The 15637-nt window shown below is 45.7% G+C and overlaps 1 protein-coding gene across 1 annotated transcript in view; it reads left to right on the forward strand.

The window, feature by feature from the left end:
• LOC131852236 (WD repeat-containing protein 7) overlaps positions 1–15637 on the forward strand; it is a 117218-nt gene that overhangs the window by 100180 nt on the left and 1401 nt on the right. Inside the window, exons 29-34 of the mRNA XM_059202883.1 lie at positions 6002–6061; positions 7637–7822; positions 8111–8237; positions 8569–8743; positions 12337–12463; positions 13001–13171. Coding sequence (XP_059058866.1) covers positions 6002–6061; positions 7637–7822; positions 8111–8237; positions 8569–8743; positions 12337–12463; positions 13001–13171 — 846 coding nt within the window. The remainder of the gene's footprint in view (positions 1–6001; positions 6062–7636; positions 7823–8110; positions 8238–8568; positions 8744–12336; positions 12464–13000; positions 13172–15637) is intronic.

Here is a 15637-nt window from a genome sequence, read left to right on the forward strand (position 1 = left end):
TTTGTAACGGTCTGGGTGTTTTCTATGTATAGATAATATATATGTATTTACGAAAAAAAAATCTTTGTATTTATATCAGTACCCATAACATAATCTTCAGCTAGCTTAACTTGGGTCTAGATGAAGCTGTGTGAATTGTCCTGAGATTACTATTATTACTATAATAAATCTTTTCAAATCAGCCGAAATTTATTTTTGCCATAATACGTGCTGTTACCATGTGATAATATTACGTACGTACTTATTAAACTATTAACTTATTATTAAATTATTAACTATTTATACTGTTTTAAATGTGATGCGTTCATTATTTATATTTCCTTTGAATTAAAGACAAATGTATATATATATATATATATACATTTATATAAACTTGCACACTTAGTTCATCCAGCCACGATCCGTAGATATTGCTGATTCCACTGTCTCTCTCTTTCTACCACTATCTTTGTATTGTAATATGCGATGTTGCCGTTCCGGCCGAGACCATGCGTTGTTGCCAAATGTATTCGTCGATAGTAGTAGATACTCGATATATATTTTTTCAACAATTTCCTGCAATAGTGAATCCGTATCGGCAAAATTTTTTAAATGCACAAAGATTTTTTGGCTCTGAATATATTTAAAAATCATTTACTTGTGTGTTGATGAATTTATATACTAGTACATGAAGTACCTAATACTTGTTTTGATTTGAATAGGTAGCGATATTATGAATTTATTATACGTAATCTAAAGATTTTGACGAAATAAAAGTAATTAGTTATCTGTTAACCTTGACTTCATGCTGGCACCAGTATTATCAGATGATGAACATACTCTTCGAAAACTTACAGCAGAAATATCGTGTTTGGACTCATTAGATAGGTCTCGATGAATAGAGTTTAAAAAACTTAAAATAAATGGTAAATTAGAAATAATGTATAAATACCCCTTACGTAAAATTCAACCACTTTAAACTTAATAATAATAATAATTAGGAAAAGAGAAAAGCTATACATGCACTGAAAGTAATTGATGCCTTCCACACAATATTTTCAGTATTAAACAACTCTGTTTGTTCAGTAAAAGTGTAAATACACTGGTAACCTTTAATCATATTTTATATGCAAACATTACATATACAAACCCTAAAGTTTTATTTCAGAATAGCCAGTAGTTTTCAAGAAATAAGTCTTTGAAATTGTACGTGTAACTTATATATATATAAGTTTTTTCACCATAACAAACAACACCAATATGGCCTAGTTAGTAGTTTACCTGTGTACCAATTAATAATAATAGTAATCTCAGGACAATTCACACAGCTTCATCTAGACCCAAGTTAAGCTAGCTGAAGATTATGTTATGGGTACTAGACAACTGATATAAATACAAAGATTTTTTTCGTAAATACATATATATTATCTATACATAGAAAACACCCAGACCGTTACAAACAATCCTACTCATGAATACAAATGTTTGCAGCGTGCGAGGAATCGAACCCTCGACCACCAAGCAGGAATCAAAGCAGTGTGCTAGCTAAATCGCTAGACTACCGACAACTAGCTGTACACGCGACTTCGTCCGCGTGGAATTTAACTTCTTATATTTTAGAAAAATAAAGTGAAATTCCACACGGACGAAATCCCGTGTACAGCTAGTCATCAATAAAAAAACACGTAGGTATCTCTAATATATTATACACTAGCTGTTCCCGCGACTTCGTCCACGTGGTTTTTAACTTTATTTTTCTAAAATAAAAGTAGCCTAAGTTACTCCTTATTACATCAGCTACCTGCCAAAAAAAGTCCCGTCAAAATCGGTCCAGCCATTTCAGAGATTAGCTGGAACAAACAGACAGACGGACAAAAATTGTAAAATATGTTATTTTGGTGTATGTACCGTATTTATATTCATATGCAAGTAGTAAAAAACGATTATTTCAATATTACAAACAACAGGCTTCAACATTCTCAAGTACCACAAAAAAGATGTTTTTTCTATCAAATAAACCGTTTTTATTAAAAACAAGCTGTTCCCGCGACTTCGTCCGCGTGGAATTTAACTTTATTTTTCTAAAATAAAAGTAGCCTAAGTTACTCCTTATAAATCAGCTATCTGCCAAAAAAAGTACCGTCAAAATCAGTCCAGCCATTTCAGAGATTAGCCGGAACAAACAGACCGACAGACAGACAGACAAAAATTATAAAAATTGTTATTTTGGTATATGTACCTTATATATATTCATATGCATGTAGTAAAAAACGGTTATTTCAGTATTACAAACAGACACTCCAATTTTATTTATATGTATAGATGTATAGATTATTATTTATTTATTTATTTATTCATCCAAAATAATACAAATTGTGTAGGATAACGTAATAGTAACATTACAGTAAAATTTTGTCAACAACATAATAGCAACTTAAATATTAAATCTCGGTATATCTATAGACTGGCTGGCCCCAGCGACTTCGTCCGCGTGAAATTTTATTTTATTTTTCTAAAATAACACAAGCGTAAGTTACTCCTTATTACATCAGCTACTTGCCAAAAAAAGTCCCGTCAAAATCGGTCCAGCTATTTCAGAGATTAGCCGGAACAAACAGACAGACAGACAGACAAAACTTGTAAAATATGTTATTTTGGTGTATGTACCGTATTTATATTCATATGCAAGTAGTAAAAAACGGTTATTTCAATATTACAAACAGACACTCCAATTTTATTTACATGTATAGATGTATAGATTAAAAAAAAAGTAACAGTCATAAGGCTAGTCGTATGCCTAATATATATATAATAATGTAATAAATTCATTTAAACAGAAATTGCGGGAACATTGTTTAAATTTGTAACTTTTTTACTGTCCTCCTTTTTTCACATCTTTCTGTTATATCCCTATAGTTCTCTCTATATTTTCTGTTTTTCTTACTTTCAATTTGAGACTGTACTTATAATTTGATTATCGGATCATTATGTATTTATTTATACATTTATGGGTTATATATTTATGTATGTATATTGTTATTTTTTTATAGAAATGTATATTTTGCTTATCTTTATTATCTTTATAAATCTTTTTTTGACATTTCTTATTTATATTAGTGCACCGCCAATAATCTTTCGCTGCACCACTCATGGTTGCCTGGTAAATAACGCGGCAAGATATTAAGTCCGCCACATGTACAAATTTTTTTGTGCATTAAAGTTAAATAAATAAAAAAAATACAATACTGTTTAATGAAAATGCGTATTGTCTAGTGCTTAGAGATGTATCAAAATAAGGTCAACAAAAAAGTCCGTGATGGTATATGTCTATCTCTCAAGGATAACCAACAATAACCATTTTTCATCTTTTACATTTTACGGGAATTTTTTTTATCGTATGTTTCCCTTAAAATCATGTAAACTATGCTATTATGTCATAATCTAAAGAAATAATAATATTTTATAGTGAAATATTCACTATAAAATATTAATGTAAATAGCAATGTAATTCGTTACGCGCGAATCAGCTGTTATAAGGTCAAAGGTCGGTGCACCCCGCGTATTTGATAAATAGTGCTTCTCTGGATGTCTTTAAGAGAAAATGGCAGTATGTACGTGTATATGTACACGTCCTTAAGTGTTAGTTTTTCAAATGTACAATAAAGAATAAATATTTTTAAGTACAGTACTTACGTACATTAATATAATACCTACTTTTTACTTGTATCTATTGTCATCAAAATTAAATTATAAGTTCTTAACTTGACCACGACTATGTGACCCTCTCTTGGCGCCAAAACGAGTGAAAAAATGAACAGCATACGACGACGACGCATACCTATAGAGTGGAGCAACTGCTTATTCAGTTTTATTCAACTATTTAGTCCCTCCACCGTTACAATGAATGGAGGCGGATATTACAATGTATGTAGCATTGCGAATATAAAATATCTAGATTAGGTATAATAAATTCATAATTGATAGTCCGTTACGGTATCAGAGCCAAAAAGTCTTCTTTCTTTATTTATGTACTGTTAGATGCGACATCGACTTTGTTTTATACTACACTATGTAATGATTGATATACTTAAAATAAATAAAATATCTGAGGTTTGGACAAAAATTCAAAAGGTACTTTATTTTGAAAAAGTATTTTGAAAATACCTATTTTGCATTTAGTATTTGAAATACAAAACACAAAACTATTTTTGTTTTTAGAGTGACATTTCTATGAATTCACTGTCGATAGCGAGCGGTGCGATGGAAAAAGATAACCGTTTATAAAAATATAATAAATAGCCCTGGACAATTAACACAGACTGATACTGAACTGATATAAATAGATATTTTTATCTTGTAAATACATATATAATATACATATAAAACACCCAGACCGATGAAATCAATCGATGACCGATGAGTACATATGTTTGCACCGTGCGAGAAATCGAACCCGCGACCATCGGATGTAAAGCGGTGTGACCACCGAGGCAGCCGAAATATATAAATAATCTTATGAATTTAATTTATTCTAATTTGTTTGTGTGCGCGGGGTGCGGTGTACGGTGCTCCCCCCTGCCTCCACCGTTGCTGGAGCTTGCATGTATGGAGCATTGCGAATATAAAATATCTAGATTAGTAAATTCATAATGGATAGACCGTTACGGTATCTATATATATTCGGATTAAAATAAGTATCGCAGTAAGGACCAGTATATAAAGTGATCAACACAATTAATTGATTTTTGAAATATATATACAGAGCCAAAAAGTCTTTGTGTATTCAAAAAATATCTAATTTGTTTGTGTGCGCGGGGTGCGGTGTACGGTGCAGGGGGGACCCTGTCTCCACCGTTGCTGGAGCTTGCATGTATGGAACATTGCGAATATAAAATATCTACATTAGTAAATTAATAAATTCATAATTGATAGACCGTTACGGTATCTATATATATTCGGATGAGAATAAGTATCGCAGTAAGGACGAGTATATAAAGTGATCAACATAATTAATTGATTTTTGGAATATATTCAGAGCCAAAAAGTCTTTGTGTATACCAAAAATTTAGCCGTTCGGAGCCATTCAGTCACGAATTATTAGTAAAAAAAGTGTCGAGTATATCGTACTATCGACGAATATATATAGCCGCATCGCAAAATAGAATGCGACGTTGCCATACCGCCTGAGATATACGCGATAGAGGTCAAGTTATTCAATGCAAAAGGTGGAATCAGCAAGTGTTTAGCTTGTGGCGTGATCAACAAAGTGCCCAAAGAGGTGTTTATTTATATATATATATATATATATATATATATATATATAATAAATATTATGTCTATTATTTTTTTGATTAAGTATATATATAATTTACGATAATAAGAGCAAGTTAGCAAATAAGTTACATAAGTAAGTTTGTTTGTAACACTTTAAAATAACAGAATATATGTATATAAATAATACTTGATTTTAAAATATAAATAAATTGTACAATTACGGACTTATCCCATATGAGGGATTTCTTACACTCAACCTTTGAATGACTGAAAGGAATGGTGAAGTGATGGAATTGGAAGGATATACATATATAATAATAGCTTAGTATGATATATATGAGATTTAAGCATGTTATTTAAAAAATTACTTTAATTATTTTGCCTGTGTGTAATACAGGCAGTCCTCGTACTTACGACATGTTAGGTTCTCGAAATATGCGACGTAAGTCGAAACATACTTTTTTTATATGTTTACATGTAAAACTCAAAGTTTGAGATCCAAGCTAACCAAAGGAACTAGCTAAACAAACATGTGCGGGGGCCCGCCGGTCCGATGAAGTCGAGGAATGCCTGTATCCGGATATCCGATTCTATTTTATACCTACATGTTCTATTTATTACATGTTGCATACACATCCCTTTTGTTATATTGTGTGTCTTTCTGGAATTTTGTTTCTGTCCATTTTTATAAATTTATTTTGGCATTTTTTTTACTTTCGTTACATTCGGCTTTGGCTATATTGTACAGGTGCTGCGGGTAACAAGCGTCGTAAAGACGCGGACAGCAGAAAGAGTTCTGTGGTTGAAGGTATGACTCTATTGGCAATATATCTCACCTTTAAAAAATATTGCACTTGTCTATACTTTGGCTTAGAATTTATTAGCAGAATTTTGCTTTTTTAATACTCATTTTTTAATTTGTGTGAATATTTGCGCTATCTATGACGGCGTATACTGTGACGTCACTTCGGTTTAAATGTGTCAACGGCAGGTCAAATATTACGGAATTTTCACGCAATTTATAGAGGCGATAGGGGGGCGAGTACAGATGATACTGCAAACCAAAGTAAAGACTTATGGAGCAGCTAAAGGCCGACTCCCGCCTGACGCATACGACTTTAGTGTGATGGCACCGCTAGGGGTCGAACTCCTCAAGCGGCGCCATCATACTAAAGTACCTCGGCTTATGCCGCCGTAATTTCGATCCCCTTTTGAATTTAACGGGGGAACGTACAATTATAAAAAATCACGGGATCTTACCACGTTTTATTTATATTAAATGAGTTCATTATTGAGTCAAAATGAATAAAACGTAGTAAGACCCCGTGATTTTTCATAATTGTATGTACAAACAATGACTGCGTCAAATTTAAAACAGTATATGATATATTATCGTAAAAGTCAACACTTTACAAGTATAGTAATTTTTCAAAAGCGTGAATGAAGTAGTGCATGTTTTTTATATAAGTGGAATGGCAAATTGACTGATGGACCACATGATGGTAGATGACAACCGTGGTCTATATACATGAACAGCACTACGGATATCACGTCATCATGTGAAAGATAACGAAGAACTAAGATTTTTTTAAATTGGTAATAATGGAATGGCGTGCACTGACGGTTTATGCTGGCGGGGCACCAGTAGAGCATGAGGTTAGGTCAATCAGCCCTTCGTGGGAAGCTCATCAGGAATTTATCACTAGGTCTTCGATGTAAGATGGTTAGATCTATGATGCCTCTTTACCCAGTTATTTACTACCATATCTAACCCAGCCGAAACACAGGCTATACAGTAAACGGTTTGGCGGGTGCAATATATGACGTAGAGGTGCCTATGCAGACTACTTATCCAACTCTTTTTTTATCTGGATAACCTTTGCAACACCATCTCCCAGCCAGAGGGATAACAAGTGTGTAGAATTCTTCCCCACTAAAAACACACTGTGTACCTACGACCCTCATCACCGGACTAGCCAGTTTACGTTACTTCCTACTGCGACTACGGCGGCGTTGGCCCGTCCTATAGATGGTGACAGGGCAGACCCCGTCTCGTTGTTAGGGCGACCTATATCGCCCTATTCAGTCGTAGAAACGTATGGGCACACGCGCACTCATCCGGAGCTTAGTTGGAGCGCTGCCATTAGACACGATTTATCAGAAGTTTTTATCAAAATAAACTACCAAAAAGTACGGTGCAAAGATGGTGGCAAACAAACATCCGTCTGATGGTAAGCGGTTATCGTTGCCTATGGACGCCTGAAACACCAAGGATGTCAAGAAAATTGGCCTGGGACCCCGGCCCCAGTAAGGGATAGAGAGGTAGGGCGGACTTAGACTTACCCAAGTCTAACCTTGTAAATAATCCAAGTTTTATTATCAGGTTTTACTCTGAGCGCTTCGAACAACCTTGCACGTCTGACAGCGTTGGCACTGACGCACTTGCTGCTAGCGCCGCCCTGCTCACGGCTGCCCGCATACACCCCGCTACGCAGGGCCGCTGTCGATCTGCTGGGTCGCGGGTTCACTGTCTGGGAGCCTTACCTGGATGTCAGCCATGTGTTACTCGGTAATTATGATGGATGGTTGTTGATAAGCTTTTACGAAGCGATATTAAAGTGTAATTAATATGTATATATGAAATAGAAACTTACAGGTGTTCAAAAGACGACGACAAACCGTAAAGAAATAGAACAAGTTACCACAGCTATCAGAAAATAATCACTACCATGTCTTAACATTAAAATTTCTGTTTTAATTCTTACGTATATTAGAAATTTAAATGACCCTCACATCCCAACGTGTGACGTAATTCATGGACAGCCCCAAAAGAGTGTATCTATGTGTATGTTGCCAGGGCTACTAGAGCTATGCTCAGACGCAGACAAGCTGGTGCCTTCGATGACGTACGGGCTCCCACTCACGCCGCAAGCCGACTCCTGCCGCACCGCAAGACAGGCGCTCACGCTGATCGCTACTGCCAGGTATCTAACCCTTATTTCATGTATGTAGAATGTGGGGTAACGGTATGTACCATTTTTTGGCCTTGGGGTAACGTTATACACTGCAGTTATGATGTGGGGTAAAGGTATATGCTACTTAGGACTTGGGGTAACGTTATAGACTTCAGTTGTGACGTGGGGTCAGGGGGTGTGGTGGGAGACGTAGAATTATTTAGGTTACTGTACAAATTGTATACTGGGTATGGGGTAACCTTCTAGATTTTTTTAGGAAACTGACTGTACTATACTAACTGTATAGGATTCGACGGAGGTCGTAGGCAGTGATGAGTGCGTAAGTTACATACATGTGCAGGCCGGCGGCGTTCATCACGACGATGGCGCGCGAGGTGGCGCGGTGTGCGGCCGCGGCGGCCGCCGGCGGCGCGCCCCCCCGCCCCGCGCTGCAGCGGGGCCGCGCGGAGGTGCTGCGCGGGCTCGAGCTGCTCATAGACCGCCTGCACGCGGAGCTGGCCGAGCTGCTGGTCGAGGTGCGCCCCCCGCCCCCCCACCACCCTCCCCCCGCCCCGCGCTGCAGCGGGGCCGCGCGGAGGTGCTGCGCGGGCTCGAGCTGCTCATAGACCGCCTGCACGCGGAGCTGGCCGAGCTGCTGGTCGAGGTGCGCTCCCCGCCCCCCCACCACCCTCCCCCCGCCCCGCGCTGCAGCGGGGCCGCGCGGAGGTGCTGCGCGGGCTCGAGCTGCTCATAGACCGCCTGCACGCGGAGCTGGCCGAGCTGCTGGTCGAGGTGCGCCCCCCCGCCCCCGCCCCCCACCACCCTCCCCCCGCCCCGCGCTGCAGCGGGGCCGCGCGGAGGTGCTGCGCGGGCTCGAGCTGCTCATAGACCGCCTGCACGCGGAGCTGGCCGAGCTGCTGGTCGAGGTGCGCCCCCCCCCCCGCCCCCCCACCACCCTCCCCCCGCCCCGCGCTGCAGCGGGGCCGCGCGGAGGTGCTGCGCGGGCTCGAGCTGCTCATAGACCGCCTGCACGCGGAGCTGGCCGAGCTGCTGGTCGAGGTGCGCCCCCCGCCCCACGCCCCCCACCACCCTCCCCCCGCCCCGCGCTGCAGCGGGGCCGCGCGGCGGTGCTGCGCGGGCTCGAGCTGCTCATAGACCGCCTGCACGCGGAGCTGGCCGAGCTGCTGGTCGAGGTGCGCCCCCCGCCCCCCGCCCCCCCCCCCCCCCACCACCCTCCCCCCGCCCCGCGCTGCAGCGGGGCCGCGCGGAGGTGCTGCGCGGGCTCGAGCTGCTCATAGACCGCCTGCACGCGGAGCTGGCCGAGCTGCTGGTCGAGGTGCGCCCCCCGCCCCCCGCCCCCCCCCACCACCCTCCCCCCGCCCCGCGCTGCAGCGGGGCCGCGCGGAGGTGCTGCGCGGGCTCGAGCTGCTCATAGACCGCCTGCACGCGGAGCTGGCCGAGCTGCTGGTCGAGGTGCGCCCCCGCCCCACGCCCCCCCACCACCCTCCCCCCGCCCCGCGCTGCAGCGGGGCCGCGCGGAGGTGCTGCGCGGGCTCGAGCTGCTCATAGACCGCCTGCACGCGGAGCTGGCCGAGCTGCTGGTCGAGGTGCGCCCCCGGCCCCCCCACCACCCTCCCCCCGCCCCGCGCTGCAGCGGGGCCGCGCGGAGGTGCTGCGCGGGCTCGAGCTGCTCATAGACCGCCTGCACGCGGAGCTGGCCGAGCTGCTGGTCGAGGTGCGCCCCCCGCCCCCCCACCACCCGCCCCCCGCCCCGCGCTGCAGCGGGGCCGCGCGGAGGTGCTGCGCGGGCTCGAGCTGCTCATAGACCGCCTGCACGCGGAGCTGGCCGAGCTGCTGGTCGAGGTGCGCCCCCCGCCCCACGCCCCCCACCACCCTCCCCCGCCCCGCGCTGCAGCGGGGCCGCGCGGAGGTGCTGCGCGGGCTCGAGCTGCTCATAGACCGCCTGCACGCGGAGCTGGCCGAGCTGCTGGTCGAGGTGCGCCCCCCGCCCCACGCCCCCCACCACCCTCCCCCGCCCCGCGCTGCAGCGGGGCCGCGCGGAGGTGCTGCGCGGGCTCGAGCTGCTCATAGACCGCCTGCACGCGGAGCTGGCCGAGCTGCTGGTCGAGGTGCGCCCCCCGCCCCCCCACCACCCTCCCCCCGCCCCGCGCTGCAGCGGGGCCGCGCGGGGGTGCGGCGCGGGCTCGAGCTGCTCATAGACCGCCTGCACGCGGAGCTGGCCGAGCTGCTGGTCGAGGTGCGCCCCCCGCCCCCCGCCCCCCCCCACCACCCTCCCCCCGCCCCGCGCTGCAGCGGGGCCGCGCGGTGGTGCTGCGCGGGCTCGAGCTGCTCATAGACCGCCTGCACGCGGAGCTGGCCGAGCTGCTGGTCGAGGTGCGCCCCCGCCCCACGCCCCCCACCACCCCCCCCGCCCCGCGCTGCAGCGGGGCCGCGCGGAGGTGCTGCGCGGGCTCGAGCTGCTCATAGACCGCCTGCACGCGGAGCTGGCCGAGCTGCTGGTCGAGGTGCGCTCCCCGCCCCCCCCCCACCCTCCCCCCGCCCCGCGCTGCAGCGGGGCCGCGCGGAGGTGCTGCGCGGGCTCGAGCTGCTCATAGACCGCCTGCACGCGGAGCTGGCCGAGCTGCTGGTCGAGGTGCGCCCCCCGCCCCCCCACCACCCTCCCCCCGCCCCGCGCTGCGCGGGGGTGCTGCGCGGGCTCGTGCTGCTCATAGACCGCCTGCACGCGGAGCTGGCCGAGCTGCTGGTCGAGGTGCGCTCCCCGCCCCCCCCCCACCCTCCCCCCGCCCCGCGCTGCAGCGGGGCCGCGCGGAGGTGCTGCGCGGGCTCGAGCTGCTCATAGACCGCCTGCACGCGGAGCTGGCCGAGCTGCTGGTCGAGGTGCGCCCCCCGCCCCCCCCACCACCCCCCCCCCCCCGCCCCGCGCTGCAGCGGGGCCGCGCGGAGGTGCTGCGCGGGCTCGAGCTGCTCATAGACCGCCTGCACGCGGAGCTGGCCGAGCTGCTGGTCGAGGTGCGCCCCCCGCCCCCCCCCCACCCTCCCCCCGCCCCGCGCTGCAGCGGGGCCGCGCGGAGGTGCTGCGCGGGCTCGAGCTGCTCATAGACCGCCTGCACGCGGAGCTGGCCGAGCTGCTGGTCGAGGTGCGCCCCCCCCCCCGCCCCCCCACCACCCTCCCCCCGCCCCGCGCTGCAGCGGGGCCGCGCGGAGGTGCTGCGCGGGCTCGAGCTGCTCATAGACCGCCTGCACGCGGAGCTGGCCGAGCTGCTGGTCGAGGTGCGCCCCCCGCCCCCCCCCCACCCACCCCCCGCCCCGCGCTGCAGCGGGGCCGCGCGGAGGTGCTGCGCGGGCTCGAGCTGCTCATAGACCGCCTGCACGCGGAGCTGGCCGAGCTGCTGGTCGAGGTGCGGGTCGAAACCCCTGTCTCCGATCGCGCCGCAGTCTTGGCCGTTCGCGCTCCTCTCTTGGCCGTTGGAGGGCCCCTGGCCCTGCTCCTCCGTGCAGCAGATGACAGCTGCACGTGGTCGGCTTCATCGTCATCGGAGTCGAGCTCCTCCTGACCTCTCTCCGCGATCCGCCTCTTTCGATGTTTTTTGGGGGGCGAGGTACTCCCTCTAGCCTCCCCAATGTTATCCTCGGATCGGAACGACATGGAGGACCCTGTACACTCCGAGTCCATGTCCGCCACATGTCGTTCAAGGGCCTCCAGGTAGTCGACGGCCCCATACTTCCGCATCAGCTCCCTCTGATACCTCTCCTCATCGCTGCCCGTGTCCCCCCCAGAGTACGTGGGACGGCCCACCCCCGGCGAATCCGGTGCGGTGGGGGAGGATTCTCCGGCCGCAGAGCGACCGGTACCTCCCTGGGGTAATGTACTATTGCGTTCAGCCATGATGTTATTTTTCCTTTTTCTCTACAAATAATGTTTTATTCCTCCGTGCGACTCGTCCCGTTTCTCCCCCTCCCCTCTCTCTTTGTGCTCCTTACCCTTTCCACCGGCCCCCTCGGATCATCGCAGTGCACCTCTTATAGACAGACACCCATAAACAAGTAAGTACGACCGCGTCAATTTCTTTTATGAATTAGGTAACAATTTTATATCTGATATTTCCAGGTCATGGACATAATCTTACACTGCGTTGACCAGTCTCACCTGAAGAGCAAGGGTCTGAACGAGGTGTTCCCGGCCATATGTCGGTACAACCAAGTATCACACTGCCCGGCCACTAGGAGGATAGCAGGTACATTATCATATTGTAATAACCCATTAACGTCCTGTCACTGTTATGATTCACCAATTAAACGTTCAGTTTTCTTCGTCTTCTTCTTTTTCTAAAATAAAAACTTTATTCTAAAATAAAAGTAGTCTAAGTAACTCTTTATTACATAGAAGCTATATGCCAAAAGAAGTCCCGTCAAAATCGGTCCAGCCATTTCAGAGATTAGCCGGAACAAACAGACTGACAGACAAAAATTGTAAAACATTTTATTTTGGTGTACCGTATTTATATTCATATGCATGTAGTAAAAACGTTATAGATGTATAAAATTATCTGTAACTTGATAAGTATATTGTTGCTCCAAAGATTTCTTTTTAAATATATACATAGTAAACACCCAGACCGATACAAACAATCATACGCAAGAATACAAACGCTTGCACCGTACGAGAAATCGAATCCGCGACCATCGGAGGTAAAGCGGTGAGCTAAACCGCTAGAGCACCGAGGCCGTGAATGCGTGAGCCGTGCGATGTGACGGGAGGGTGGTGTGTGCAGTGGGCAGCCACACGGGGCAGCTGGCGCTGTACGAGCTGCGCGCGGGGCGCTGCCAGTCGCTGGCCGCGCACGCCGGCCCGGTCGCCGCCGCAGCCTTCAGCCCCGACGGGCGCTACCTCGTCTCCTACGCCGCCGCTGACAACCGCCTCTCCTTCTGGCAGACCACCGCAGGTCACGCTCCTGACACTACACACGCCTATGTTCCACTGGTGCCTCGCCAGCATAATCCATTAACGCAAACGGGTGTTTAGTTGTACCCGTCTAATCCATTATCATCCATAAAAACTATAATCCATACACTCATACTTGTCCTATCATCCTACCACTGATGCTTCGCCTACGAATACCGTTAGCGCAAGCGAATGAATTATTTAATTATCACCCTTATCACCCATTCAAAAAATACTCCATACACTCTATCTTCCACGGGTGCCTCGCCAGCGTAAACCGGTAATGCGGGAGGATGTATCATTCTGTGGAGTATTGTATATAATTTTATAATAATCATTGCAAATCATTACAAAAGGTAATTCATGATTACTGGCCATCTATAAAATTATCCGTCACTCGCCATATACAGATCCGTTCCATTTACATTTTCTTTAAACAATTTTTTACTAGTCATATATCTCTTGACCCCACAATTTCATTATCATCTATAAAAGTATACTCTACACACTCATGCTCATCTTATCTCCCTTCAGAGCCTCGCCAGTGTAAACTGTTCAAACATGGGGGAGGGATTGTTAGTAATGTGGACTAATGATCCCATTGCTAGCAATGTACCATGTCAGATCGACCTCCACGCGGTTCCCCCTGGAAACCATCGTGATACATTCCCGGTGAATTTGTCACGTTGGGCTAACTGATCTGACGTCATGCTCACCTTATCATCCTCCACTGGTGCCCCGCCAGCGTAAACCGTTAGCGCAGGCGAATGTACCACTCCATTATCATCCTTTAAAAAAAAAACTGTTCAAACAATAAAAAAATACTTCAAAAATGGGAGAAGTGTGTTGTTTGTAACGTAGGATAATAATACCACTGCTGTGATATATGCTTGATAATTTTCAAGGAAACCGCGTGGGGCAACTTGACATGGTATATTGCTAGCAATAGGGGATATTAACCTATGTTAACAACAATCCCATTCCCCCCATATTTACAGTTACATTAGGCCAGATAACGTCCACATTGATATGGTTTAATCTCAATCTTCAACTTATTGTTCAAAACACCCAGACCGATACAAATTTAATCTCAATCTTCAACTTATTGTTCAAAACACCCAGACCGATACAAATTTAATCTCCATCTTCAACTTATTGTTCAAAACACCCAGACCGATACAAATTTAATCTCCATCTTCAACTTATTGTTCAAAACACCCAGACCGATACAAATTTAATCTCCATCTTCAACTTATTGTTCAAAACACCCAGACCGATACAAATTTAATCTCCATCTTCAACTTATTGTTCAAAACACCCAGACCGATACAAATTTAATCTCAATCTTCAACTTATTGTTCAAAACACCCAGACCGATACAAATTTAATCTCCATCTTCAACTTATTGTTCAAAACACCCAGACCGATACAAATTTAATCTCCATCTTCAACTTATTGTTCAAAACACCCAGACCGATACAAATTTAATCTCCATCTTCAACTTATTGTTCAAAACACCCAGACCGATACAAATTTAATCTCCATCTTCAACTTATTGTTCAAAACACCCAGACCGATACAAATTTAATCTCCATCTTCAACTTATTGTTCAAAACACCCAGACCGATACAAATAATTATACTCACAAATACAAATATATTTACCGTGCAAGGAATCGAACAGGCGACCATCGGAAGTAACACCCAGACCGATACAAATTTAATCTCCATCTTCAACTTATTGTTCAAAACACCCAGACCGATACAAATTTAATCTCGATATTCAACTTATTGTTCAAAACACCCAGACCGATACAAATATAATCTCCATCTTCAACTTATTGTTCAAAACACACAGACCGATACAAATTTAATCTCAATCTTCAACTTATTGTTCAAAACACCCAGACCGATACAAATTTAATCTCCATCTTCAACTTATTGTTCAAAACACCCAGACCGGTACAAATTTAATCTCCATCTTCAACTTATTGTTCAAAACACCCAGACCGATACAAATTTAATCTCCAGCTTCAACTTATTTTTCAAAACACCCAGACCTATACAAATATAAGATCCATCTTCAACTTATTGTTCAAAACACCCAGACCGAGACAAATTTAATCTCCATCTTCAACTTATTGTTCAAAACACCCAGACCGATACAAATTTAATCTGCATCTTCAACTTATTGTTCAAAACACCCAGACCGATACAAATTTAATCTCAATCTACAACTTATTGTTCAAAACACCCAGACCGATACAAATTTAATCTCCATCTTCAACTTATTGTTCAAAACACCCAGACCGATACAAATTTAATCTCCATCTTCAACTAATTGTTCAAAACACCCAGACCGATACAAATTTAATCTCCATCTTCAACTTATTGTTCAAAACACCCAGACCGATACAAATTTAATCTCCATCTTCAACTTATTGTTCAAAACACCCAGACCGATACAA

The sequence above is a fragment of the Achroia grisella genome, unplaced genomic scaffold (assembly GCF_030625045.1).
Source record: "Achroia grisella isolate CSIRO2021 unplaced genomic scaffold, CSIRO_AGI_Agris_v1 utg841, whole genome shotgun sequence".
NCBI lineage: Eukaryota > Metazoa > Arthropoda > Insecta > Lepidoptera > Pyralidae > Achroia > Achroia grisella.